This window comes from Ranitomeya imitator, chromosome 8 (assembly GCF_032444005.1).
Source record: "Ranitomeya imitator isolate aRanImi1 chromosome 8, aRanImi1.pri, whole genome shotgun sequence".
NCBI lineage: Eukaryota > Metazoa > Chordata > Amphibia > Anura > Dendrobatidae > Ranitomeya > Ranitomeya imitator.
In genome coordinates this window covers 203,471,295-203,484,326 of record NC_091289.1, presented here as the reverse complement: position 1 = coordinate 203,484,326, position 13,032 = coordinate 203,471,295, and the positions used below count along the sequence as shown (strand labels likewise).

Here is a 13,032-nt window from a genome sequence, read left to right as displayed (position 1 = left end):
GTAGAGGGGCACTCGGATTATACAGCAGTATCAGTGGTAGAGCGGCACTCGGATTATACAGCAGTATCAGTGGTAGAGGGGCACTCGGATTATACAGCAGTATCAGCGGTAGAGGGGCACTCGGATTATACAGCAGTATCAGTGGTAGAGGGGCACTCGGATTATACAGCAGTATCAGTGGTAGAGGGGCACTCGGATTATACAGCAGTATCAGCGGTAGAGCGGCACTCGGATTATACAGCAGTATCAGTGGTAGAGGGGCACTCGGATTATACAGCAGTATCAGTGGTAGAGCGGCACTCGGATTATACAGCAGTATCAGGGGTAGAGCGGCAGGCACCTTCGCCAGCTGAGACCAGGTAGTAAAATCTGCTTCCTGCTCCATGCGAATATACATGATGTAGGTCCTGCCTTCTGTATCCGGGATGAAGGAGTCCTCACAAGGGTTCTTTGAGTGATCCAGCACCTCCGCCTCACTAAAAGCACAGCCATTATGAGCACACGATTACCAAGCGTCCAGAGCCAGAGTAAGAGTACGGAGACAACATACCTGAGTATTCGATGCAGCTCTATCTCGTAGGCTTCCTTCCTAAGGCTATGGACAGGATACACCGAAACACAAGCACAAGTCATTACATACAAGCCCAGAGGGCGCTCAGCCAATGAGAACGGCAGGAATTCAGTCATAGGGGAGGAGATTTCATGGAGGACACCACTAATGAATCACGGCATAAAGTTCATTAAGATCATGAAGAATTTAAGCCCCCTTCAAAGACCTACGAAACGGTCCAACAAAAACCCCATTACACATCCACGGCCATCAAAAAGAAAGGCACCCATACACATAAAAGTCTGCTGAAGCCACCATTAGCGGCTAAAAGTCTAATGTTCTGGGGCTTCACAACTCTCCGCCACACAATCTTGGGGAGAGAAGGATCCGGCCTGTTGAATTTTAGTAGCTTATCTTTTTGTCTGTTGTAGAATGAGAGGTATTGAGGGGACAGAGGAGTCTTGGAGCAGCACTATCAAAAGCGCACATGAGCACTCGGCTGGGCCGAGAATAGGGGAGTCAGGAGAGTCACACAATCACATGAGACCGAGGTGTAATGCGTATGGCCGTCTAATGGGAACCTGAAAGCTGACATGTGCCGACCCCAGGCAGCTTCAGGCACACGTGTATTGCCAACTAACGGGAACCTGACATGTGCCGACCCCAGGCAGCATTGTGCACATGTATATGGCAAACTAACGGGAACCTGACATGTGCCAACCCCTAAGAAGCATCGGGCACATGTGTATGGCCAACTTACGGGAACCTGACAGCTGACATTTGCCAGCCCCAGAAAGCATCGGGTACATGTGTATGGCCAACTAACGGGAACCTGACATGTGCCGACCCACAGGCAGCATCGGGCACATGTGTATGGCCAACTAACAGGAACCTGACTGCTGCCTGTGGGTCGGCACATGTCAGCTTTGGGCACATGTGTATGGCCAACTAACGGGAACCTGACAGCTGACATGTGCCAACCCCAGGAAGCATCGGGCACATGTATATGGCCAACTAACGGGAACCTGATAGCTGACATGTGCCAACCCCAGAAAGCATCGGGCACATGTATATGGCCAACTAACGGGAACCTGACAGCTGACTTGTGCCGACCCACAGGCAGCATCGGATACATGTGTATGGCCAACTAACGGGATCCTGACAGCTGACATGTGCCAACCCCAGGAAGCATCGGGCACATGTATATGGCCAACTAACGGGAACCTGATAGCTGACATGTGCCGACCCCAGGCAGCTTCAGGCACACGTGTATTGCCAACTAACGGGAACCTGACATGTGCCGATCCCAGGCAGCATCGTGCACATGTATATGGCAAACTAACGGGAACCTGACATGTGCCAACCCCTAAGAAGCATCGGGCACATGTGTATGGCCAACTTACGGGAACCTGACAGCTGACATTTGCCAGCCCCAGGAAGCATCGGGTACATGTGTATGGCCAACTAACGGGAACCTGACAGCTGACATTTGCCAGCCCCAGAAAGCATCGGGTACATGTGTATGGCCAACTAACGGGAACCTGACAGCTGCCTGTGGGTCGGCACATGTCAGCTTCGGGCACATGTGTATGGCCAACTAACGGGAACCTGACTGCTGCCTGTGGGTCGGCACATGTCAGCTTCGGTCACATGTGTATGGCCAACTAACGGGAACCTGACAGCCGACATGTGCCAACCCCAGGAAGCATCGGGTACATGTGTATGGCGAACTAACGGGAACCTGACAGCTGACATGTGCCAACCCCAGAAAGCATCGGGCACATGTATATGGCCAACTTACGGGAACCTGACAGCTGACATTTGCCAGCCCCAGGAAGCATTGGGTACATGTGTATGGCCAACTAACGGGAACCTGACAGCTGACATTTGCCAGCCCCAGAAAGCATCGGGTACATGTGTATGGCCAACTAACGGGAACCTGACAGCTGCCTGTGGGTCGGCACATGTCAGCTTCGGGCACATGTGTATGGCCAACTAACGGGAACCTGACAGCTGACATGTGCCAACCCCAGGAAGCATCGGGCACATGTATATGGCCAACTAGCGGGAACCTGATAGCTGACATATGCCGACCCACAGGCAGCTTCGGGCACATGTGTATGGCCAACTAACGGGAACCTGACTGCTGCCTGTGGGTCGACACATGTCAGCTTCGGGCACATGTGTATGGCCAACTAACGGGAACCTGACAGCTGACATGTGCCAACCCCAGGAAGCATCGGGCACATGTATATGGCCAACTAACGGGAACCTGACAGCTGACATGTGCCGACCCACAGGCAGCATCGGGCACATGTGTATGGCCAACTAACGGGAACCTGACAGCTGACATGTGCCAACCCACAGGCAGCATCGGGCACATGTGTATGGCCAACTAACGGGAACCTGACAGCTGACATGTGCCAACCCCAGGAAGCATAGGGCACATGTATATGGCCAACTAACAGGAACCGGATAGCTGACATGTGCCGACCCACAGGCAGCATCGGCAACTTTCTGTAGGACTTCAAACATACAAGTGCTTCTCACAAAATTAGAATATCATAAAAAAGTTAATTTATTTCAGTTCTTCAATACAAAAAGTGAATCTCATGTATTCTATAGAGTTATTACACACAGAGTGATCTATTTCATGTGTTTATTTCTGTTAATGTTGATGATTATGGCTTACAGCCAATGAAAACCCAAAAGTCATTATCTCAGTAAAATAGAATACTTCATAACACCGGCTTGAAAAACGATTGTAAAATCAGAAATGTCGTCCTACTGAAATGTATGATCAGTAAATGCGCTCAATACTTGGGGCTCCTTTTGCATCAATGCGGCGTGGCATGGAGGCGATCAGCCTGTGGCACTGCTGAGGGGTTATGGAAGCCCAGGTTGCTTTGATAGCAGCTTTGAATTGTTGGGTCTGGTGTCTCATCTTCTTGACAATACTCCATAGATTCTCTATGGGGTTAAGGTGAGGCGAGTTTGCTCCCAATCAAGCCCAGTGATACTGTTGTTTGTACACCAGGTATTGTCTATTTGTCATGAGTGGCTGACACAGGGAATGTGACACTTGTAGCCCATGTCCAGGAGACGTCTGTGTGTGGTGAAGCAATGACTCCAGCAGCGTCCACCACTGGTGAATCTCCTCCACATTATTGAATGGCCTTTTCTTAACAATCCTTTCCAGGCTGCGGTTATCCCGGTTGCTTGTGCACCTTTTTCTACCACACTTTTTCCTTCCACTCCACTTTCCATTAATGTGCTTGGATACAGCACTGTGTGAACAGCCGGATTCTTTAGCAATGACCTTTTGTGGCTTCCCCTCCTTGTGGAGTGTGTCAATGACGCCTCCTGGACACCTGTCAGGTCAGCAGTCTTCTCCATGATTGTGGAGCTACTGAAACAGACTAAGGACCCTTATAAACGCTTAGGAGCCTTTACAGGTGGTTTTTTTTAATCAAATTTTTTATTATTAAAATTATTTTTATAATAACAGAAAACAACAACACAACCATAAACAGGACCCAATCCCTCTTCTATCCCTCCCACAACATGTCAGCCTTTTAAACATAAGATGAAGCTTTCACAGATCTGTGCACAGCAGATTATAAGTCTTGCACTATGAATAACTACTATCATAACAATAATAATGGGGAATCCAGAACTTGGTTTGGCACATTTGTATACAGGACTAAAGCTGCCAATATGGAATTGGGCATCTAGCAAGTATTTAAATTAAATCTATACATAAATCAAAGCAGACCTAGTCTAAATCTTTGCAGTTCTCTAGATGCCAGGCCGGAGCCGTCAATCCATGGAGCCCATATTGTTTTCAAATTTGGAGATGGCCTTCCTTATCAAATATATATTTTGTTCCAGATTTAATAGCCAATTAATTGTATTTATAAATTCTGTTACTGTGGGCGGCAGCTCTGATAACCAGTGCTGGGCTATCAATTTCCTGGCCATATATAACATGCGTGCCACCGCTATTTTGCCCTGTTCGTCAGTGCTCAGATCTGCTATATATCCCAGTATACATACTAAGGCTTCTTTTACACTTGCCGCGATTTTGCGGCCCCAATAGATTTCTATGGGGCTGCAAAAACGAGCAGCAATAATTCCACGGCGCTCCATATGGCAGTAGTTACGGCTGTGAAAAAAGATCGAGCCTGCTCGATCTTTTTCATGGCTTATGGACACAACGGAAGGTTGTTTTTGCGGTGCACCATGACTTCTGGTTTTGCGGACTGACTTTTTTTCCCCCAATACTTTTCCTATAGTATTGTAAACCCGAAAAACACCGATCCGCAAGTTTTTTGCGGTCCGTTATTGCGGCAGACCATGAAAATTGGGGCAATGCGGCTCGTTAAACCCGGTAAGTGTAAAAGAAGCCTAATGGTGAAGGATCTATAATGATCACTAGTACATCCCTCCAAACAGTGTGCGAAGCTTAGCACGTCCACATCATATGGAGCATGTTAGCCGGGCTGTTTTACATCTAGCACATAACCCTATATCGTGGAGAAATTGGGGCGTTCTACATGACTGGTGCAATACCTGTAAGTGGGAAAATCTATGGGATTCGCTCAGGGACAACTGTGGAAGTCTCTCCGGTATTTCTATAGGCCCATCACGCCCTCCCATTGCCAATATCCACTATAAAGTGACTGGCTATTCCCTGTATTCCACCATTGTTTAGGACGGGACGTGCATGCCGTAACGGAGGATTCTGATATATATTGTCCATATTCATTCTGTATTTGTGAGAACTCCGGCAGTGTTTCCCTCTAACCCATGTGCTCAGCTTTCTACTCACTTTAGACTCCAATGTTTAAACCCATCCAAATGATACCGATTAGGGAGCCATGGCGTTTATTTACAGGTGTTTGTTGTTAAGTATTCTAATTTACTGAGATAATAACTTTTGGGTTTTCATTGGCTGTAAGCCATAATCATCAACATTAACAGAAATAATCACGTGAAATAGATCACTCTGTGTGTAATGACTATAGAATATAGCAGATTCAGTTTTTGTATTGAAGAACTGGAATAAATTCACTTTTTGATGATATTCTCATTCTCCCTGCATGCATTTCACTCTGACACGCGGGGCTGCTGTAAAGAGAAGCATAATTCCATGGCCGCTGCGGACTGGTCAGACAGGCGGATCCCAGTGGCTTCCCCTGCCGCATGTGTACATGGGCAGGCACCAATCACCACCAGGCATCCACCTGTCCGCTAGTCTGCAGTGATGCAAGTCCCCGGGCAGCATGTATCAGCAATCAGGTTCCCTCTAATCCTATGTTCACACTCGGCGTTTTCGCTGCATTTTTCTATGCCGATTTACAGCTGCTTTTTACAGTACCAGTAGAGCCTATGAGATTTCAGAAATCTCCTGCACAAACATTGTTTATTTTTTCTCATCAGGATTTTGCGCTTTGCTACTTTTTTTTTTTTGACATCGAGCATGTCACTTCTTTCAGCATTTTTCACCCATTGACTTGAATGGATGGTGAAAGTGCAGGTTGATTTTTTTGCACCGTATTTGCGGCAGAAAAGTCAAGGACAGCAGGATGTGACCTCACAATCGGCTCTGCTACATCTAGATGGCAGGCTGCATGGTTACATGATACGACCATACAGCCTGTCATCCAGCAGAGACGCTGGGCAGCAGACCCGGACCTCATTCACTTGAATGGGGGGCCTGAACATACAGGATTTGCCACGCTGTTCTATGCATGACAACATGGCAAACACCGCTTCTCATTGGCAGTAAAATCATCCCCCGGGTCAGACAGTCACGATTCCTACAATATCAAAAGATAGTATGAGCCAGCAGCTGTGATCGGAGGTATTCAGTCACTGTCGTCAGCTGATGGGACTACTGCTCTCATCAGCCTAGGCCTGCTGCTGATAATAACAGTGAGAACAGGCGGCCGATGGGAGTATTCATCAGCCGACTCCTGCGCTCTAAATAAATAAAATCCTGGGTGGGTTCCCCTGTATTTTTGGTAACCAGCCAGGCAAACCTCAGCTGTCAGCATTTGCAAGTCTGGTTATAAAGAATAGAGGGGTCTCCACGCTGTTTTTAATTATATAAATAAATAATTTAAAAAAATAACGTGGGGTCCCCCCCATTGTTGACAACCAGCCAAGCTAAAGCAGACAGCTGCGGGGCTGGCAAGGAGCCATGGATAATGCCCCAGTCTAAAAATACCAGCCCGCAACCGCTCAGAAAAGGTGCATCTATTAGATGTGTCAATTCTGGTGCTTTGCCCGGCTCTTCACTCTTGTCCTGTAGCGGTGACAAGTGGGGTTCATATTTGTGGGGTTGATGTCACCTTTGTATTGTCAGGTGACATCAAGTTTATGGCTTAATAATGGAGAAGTGTCTGTAAGAACTAGTGATGAGCGAGTGTACTCGTTGCTCCGGTTTTCCTGAGCACACTCGGGTGATCTCCGAGTATTTGTTAGTGTTCGGAGATTAAGTTTTCATCGCGGCAGCTGAATGAATTACAGCTACTAGCCAGGCTGAGTACATGTGGGGGTTGCCTGGTTGCTAGGGAATACCGACATGTAATCAAGCTGGCTAATAGATGTAAATCATTCAGCTGTGGTGATGAAAACTTAATCTCCGAGCACTAACAAATACTCGGAGATCACCCGAGCATCGAGTACACTCGCTCATCACTAATAAGAACCCATCCATTACTAATCCTATAGATATATGGTAAATAAACACAAAGCCAGAAGAAAGTCCTTTATTTGAAACAAATCAATCACACTTATCCATTTTTATTTAAAAACTAGCTGAAGAGCCCGGCGTTGCCTGGGCATAGTAAATATCGGTGGTTAGTTATAGCACCTCACACCTCTCATTTTCTCCCTCACTCCTCTCATTCCCCCCTAACACTTGTCATTTCGACCTCACATCTGTCATTTTCTGATCACTTCATTATTTTCCCTCACTCCTCTCATTTTGCACTCACACCTTTTCATTTTCACCTCACACCTCTCATTTTCACCTCAGTATATACATGTTTGTCATCTCCCTTATATATAGTATATACCTGTGTCATCTCCTGTATATAGTATATACCTGTATGTCATCTCCTGTATATAGTATATACCTGTATGTCATCTCCCCTGTATATAGTATATACCTGCTGTATGTCATCTCCCCCTGTATATAGTATATACCTGAATGTCATCTCCTCCTGTATATAGTATATACCTGAATGTCATCTCCTCCTGTATATAGTATATACCTGCTGTATGTCATCTCCTCCTGTATATTGTATAAACCTATGTGTCGTGTCATCTCCTCCTGTGTATATATATATATATATATATATATATATATACATACCTGTATGTCATCTCCCCTGTAAATAGTATATACCTGCTGTATGTTATCTCCTCCTGTATATTGTATATACCTATGTGTCATCTCCTCCTGTATATAGCATATACCTGTGTGTCATCTCCCCTGCATATAGTATATTCCTGTGTGTCATCTCCTCCTGTATATAGTATATACCTGTGTGTCATCTCCTGTATATAGTATATAACTGTATGTCATCTCTCCTGTATATAGTATATACCTGTATGTCATCTCTCCTGTATATAGTATATACCTGTGTGTCATCTCCTCCTGTATATAGTATATACCTGTGTCATCTCCTGTATATAGTATATACCTGTATGTCATCTCCTGTATATAGTATATACCTGTATGTCATCTCCTGTATATAGTATATAACTGTATGTCATCTCCTCCTGTATATAGTAAATACCTGTGTGTCATCTCCTCCTGTATATAGTAAATACCTGTGTGTCATCTCCTCCTGTATATAGTATATACCTGTGTCATCTCCTCCTGTATATAGTATATACCTGTGTGTCATCTCCTCCTGTATATAGTATATACCTGTGTCATCTCTCCTGTATATAGTATATATCTATGTCTCATCTCCCCTGTATATAGTATATACCTGTGTGTCATCTCCTCCTGTATATAGTATATATCTGTGTCATCTCCTCCTGTATTAGACCGCATTCGCACGTTATTTGCTCAGTATTTTTACCTCAGTATTTGTAAGCTAAATTGGCAGCCTGATAAATCCCCAGTCAACAGGAAGCCCTGCCCCTGGCAGTATATATTAGCTCACACATACACATAATAGACAGGTCATGTGACTGACAGCTGCCGTATTTCCTATATGGTACGTTTGTTGCTCTTGTAGTTTGTCTGCTTATTAATCAGATTTTTATTTTTGAAGGATAATACCAGACTTGTGTGTGTTTTAGGGCGAGTTTCATGTGTCAAGTTGTGTGTGTTGAGTTGCATGTGGCGACATGCATGTAGCGACTTTTGTGAGATGAGTTTTGTGTGGCGACATGCGTGTAGCAACTTTTTGTGTGTCGAGTTGCATGTGACAGGTTAGTGTAGCAAGTTGTGTGCAGCAAGTTTTGCGCATGGCGAGTTTTGTGCGTGGCGAGTTTTATGTGTGGTGCGTTTTGAGTGTGTGCAAGTTTTGTGTGAGGCAACTTTTGCATGCGTTGCAACTTTTGTCCATGTGGCAATTTTTCCGCGTGTGCAAGTTTTGCGTGTGGCGAGTTTTCCATGAGGTGAGTTTTGAACGTGTGGCAAGTTTTGCGTGTGGCGAGTTTTGCGCAGCGACTTTTGTGTTTCGACTTTTATGTGGCGAGGTTGGTGTATGTGTGGTGAAATGTGCGCTGAGGGTGGTATATGCGTTGAAGCACGTGGTAGTGTGTGGCGCATTTTGTGTGTGTGTTCATATCCCCGTGTGTGGTGAGTATCCCATGTCGGGGCCCCACCTTAGCAACTGTACGGTATATACTCTTTGGCGCCATCGCTCTCACTCTTTAAAGGGACACTGTCACCTGAATTTGGAGGGAACAATCTTCAGCCATGGAGGCGGGGTTTTCGGGTGTTTGATTCACCCTTTCCTTACCCGCTGGCTGCATGCTGGCTGCAATATTGGATTGAAGCTCATTCTCTGTCCTCCGTAGTACATGCCTGCACAAGGTAATCTTGCCATGCGCAGGGGTGTACTATGGAGGACAGAGAATGAACTTCAATCCAATATTGCAGCCAGCATGCAGCCAGCGGGTAAGGAAAGGGTGAATCAAACACCCCAAAACCCCGCCTCCATGGCTGAAGATTGTTCCCTCCAAATTCAGGTGACAGTGTCCCTTTAAGTCCCCCTTGTTCACATCTGGCAGCTGTCAATTTGCCTCCAACACTTTTCCTTTCACTTTTTCCCCATTATGTAGATAGGGGCAAAATTGTTTGGTGAATTGGAATGCGCGGGGTTAACATTTCGCCTCACAACATAGCCTATGACGCTCTCGGGGTCCAGACGTGTGACTGTGCACAATTTTGTGGCTGTAGCTGCGACGGTGCAGATGCCAATCCCGGACACACACACACACACATTCAGCTTTTATTAGATAACAAACAGTTATACTCGCCTAACGCCTAATTCCACCGAATCCCTCTTCTCCTGCAAATAAACTAAAATAAAAAAACTATATCCCTCACCTGTCCGTTATCCCCCAGACATGGATTACGGCGTGGAACAGAACGACGGACAGGTGAGGGATATTTTTGTTTCTTATTTTAATTCTCTTGCAGGACACAATGGCGTCAGTGGACTGGGCAACGTCGTAAGTATGGTTTAATTAAGATTTATTAAAGGAGTCTGTCATTCTTTCAATTGAAGGACTTTATACTGGGGGGGGGTCTGTATTTTTATACAATATGACTATGTGGTTAGTAATGGGGGTGTCTTATAGATGCCTCCCCATTACTAAACTCTGGGCTTGATGTCACCTCACAAAACATAGCATCAATCACCCCTTCCTATGTTATTAATATCAGCCCACAGCTGTCTGCATAGCCTTTGCTGGCTATTAATTATAGGGGGAACCATACGTGATTTTGGGGGGGACCCCCTTTTAATAGCAAGTAAAGGCTTAGTATACAGCTGTGAGGTGATATTAATAGCCTGTGAAACTCCATGTGAATTACCTACTTCCCAGGCTATAAACATCTGCCCCCAGCCATCAGCTTTCCCTCTGCTGGTTAAGAAAATGATGTGGGAGCCCATAATACTTTTTTCAGAAAAATAATCTTGTAATCATTGAACACATGGACAGTAAGCTGCACACACACTGTACTACTTCTATGTGTATACACTGTGTGTAATCCATCTATTCTATGTGTATACACTGTGTGCAATCCATCTATTCTATGTGTATACACTGTGTGTAATTAATTTATTCTATGTGTATACACTGTGTGTAATTCATTTATTCTATGTGTATACACTGTGTGTAATTCATCTATTCTATGTGTAAACACTGTGTAATCCATCTATTCTATGTGTATATACTGTATGTAATCCATTTATTCTATGTATACACTGTGTTATCATCTATTCTATGTGTATACACTGTGTAATCCATCTATTCTATGTGTATATACTGTATGTAATCCATCTATTCTATGTGTATACACTGTGTTATCATCTATTCTATGTGTATACACTGTGTAATCCATCTATTCTATGTGTATACACTGTGTGTAATCCATCTATTCTATGTGTATACACTGTGTGTAATCCATCTATTCTATGTGTATACACTGTGTGTAATCCATCTATTCTATGTGTATACACTGTGTGTAATCCATCTATTCTATGTGTATACACTGTGTGTAATCCATCTATTCTATGTGTATACACTGTGTGTAATCCATCTATTCTATGTGTATACACTGTGTGTAATCCATCTATTCTATGTGCATACACTGTGTGTAATCCATCTATTCTATGTGTATACACTGTGTGTAATCCATCTATTCTATGTGTATACACTGTGTGTAATCCATCTATTCTATGTGTATACACTGTGTGTAATCCATCTATTCTATGTGTATACACTGTATGTAATCCATCTATTCTATGTATACACTGTGTGTAATCCATCTTTTCTATCCTGTTGGGTCCCGCTGTGATTTTACTGCACGCGGCACATGAGTTACTGGCTTTTCAAAGAATCTAGAGGTATGGTTCTACAGGAAGTTTTTTTTTTTTTATCTGGGGGAACTCAACTTTATTGTGCACAAACACAAGTTAGTCTCAAAAACATGGTTTTTGTTGCAGCTTCTTTCCTGCCAAGAAATCAGGTTTTTCTATAGAAAAAAAACGCAGCAAAAATGCCCAGAGTGAACTTGGCCTTAGTCACACAGCGGAGCCCACACTCCCATGAAACGTTCTACAGCACTCTACATCTCACCTTTCCACGTTAGAGAGCTGCACGTTCGGGACCGTGTTGAACTTGTGTTTCTTGAAATAAGCTTCCTATGGAAGAAATATCGGGAGTTATCACAGGAGAAAACAAATGATAGAGCAACAGCCATTATCACGACATGATGAGAACCACCAGGGTTGGATTATAACGTAACAGAGGGAGGGTGTACAGATTTCACCAGGCTGAGGGTATGAATCTGCACAACACATGGGGTCACCCAGCCGGGGTCCATCGGAATAACAGCTAAGGGGAAAACAAGGGGCAGAAACAGAAATAGCCCAAGGGTAGAAAATCACTAGGGAAGACCCATCCAGTATGACAGCCAGACCAAACGGCTGCCACATCACCTGCGCAGATACTCACATGGAAATAGCCGTTCATGTTCAGACCTACAATACCGAAGTGATAGGATCTGGACACATCAGGGATCAGACATTCCCGGCCCTTCCTCTGCTCCGGCATCCGCATCCACATATCCCAGTCCCACAACTTGCCGGCCCAGGGGAAGAAAAATGACATGAGTGATAGTGGGCACATCCCACCCACTATGGAAGGATACGTCATCCTCCTCGGACACTTGCCTTCTCTGGAGTCGGCCATTTCGGTTCCAGTTCGTCCTTGTACAGAGTTTTCCTGAGCACCCAGCCCAGACCTGGCATGGTCTCCACCCTATAAAGGAGGGACGGGTCCTCTGCGGTATGTTCATACCCCTGAGAAATGCAGAGGACGCTGCAGTCACAATATGGATGATGCGACTTAGAAGCAGTGTCTACACACACACCACTGGCCATGACAAACCTGATCGTTCCAGGCCGATATGCAGTACAAGCTCTCGTCTTCCTCCAGGAGATGGATGGTCTGACTAAGGAAGCTGCAGAGGTGAGAAGGCAAGCAGAGAGCAGAAGGAGGTGAGAAGGCAATCAGAAGAGACACAGCAAGGAGGTCAGAAGGCAATCAGCAGAGACCAGAAGGAGGTGAGAAGGCAAGCAGAGATCAGAAAGAGGTTAGAAGGCAATCAGAAGAGACACAGCAAGGAGGTCAGAAGGCAATCAGAAGAGACACAGCAAGGAGGTCAGAAGGCAAGCAGAAGAGACACAGCAAGGAGGTCAGAAGGCAGTCAACAGAAA

General features: G+C 45.1%; 1 protein-coding gene across 2 annotated transcripts in view; it reads right to left on the bottom strand.

The window, feature by feature from the left end:
• Positions 1-13,032, bottom strand: part of POMGNT1 (protein O-linked mannose N-acetylglucosaminyltransferase 1 (beta 1,2-)) — a 129,415-nt gene that overhangs the window by 46,848 nt on the left and 69,535 nt on the right. Inside the window, exons 15-20 of one of the 2 annotated variants that reach the window (XM_069735870.1) lie at positions 12,704-12,776; positions 12,487-12,615; positions 12,269-12,394; positions 11,891-11,955; positions 551-595; positions 341-476 (exon numbers count right to left, since the gene is read on the bottom strand). In XM_069735870.1, the coding sequence (XP_069591971.1) occupies positions 341-476; positions 551-595; positions 11,891-11,955; positions 12,269-12,394; positions 12,487-12,615; positions 12,704-12,776 (574 nt within the window). The remainder of the gene's footprint in view (positions 1-340; positions 477-550; positions 596-11,890; positions 11,956-12,268; positions 12,395-12,486; positions 12,616-12,703; positions 12,777-13,032) is intronic. The other variant, XM_069735871.1, reaches the window with a different exon arrangement.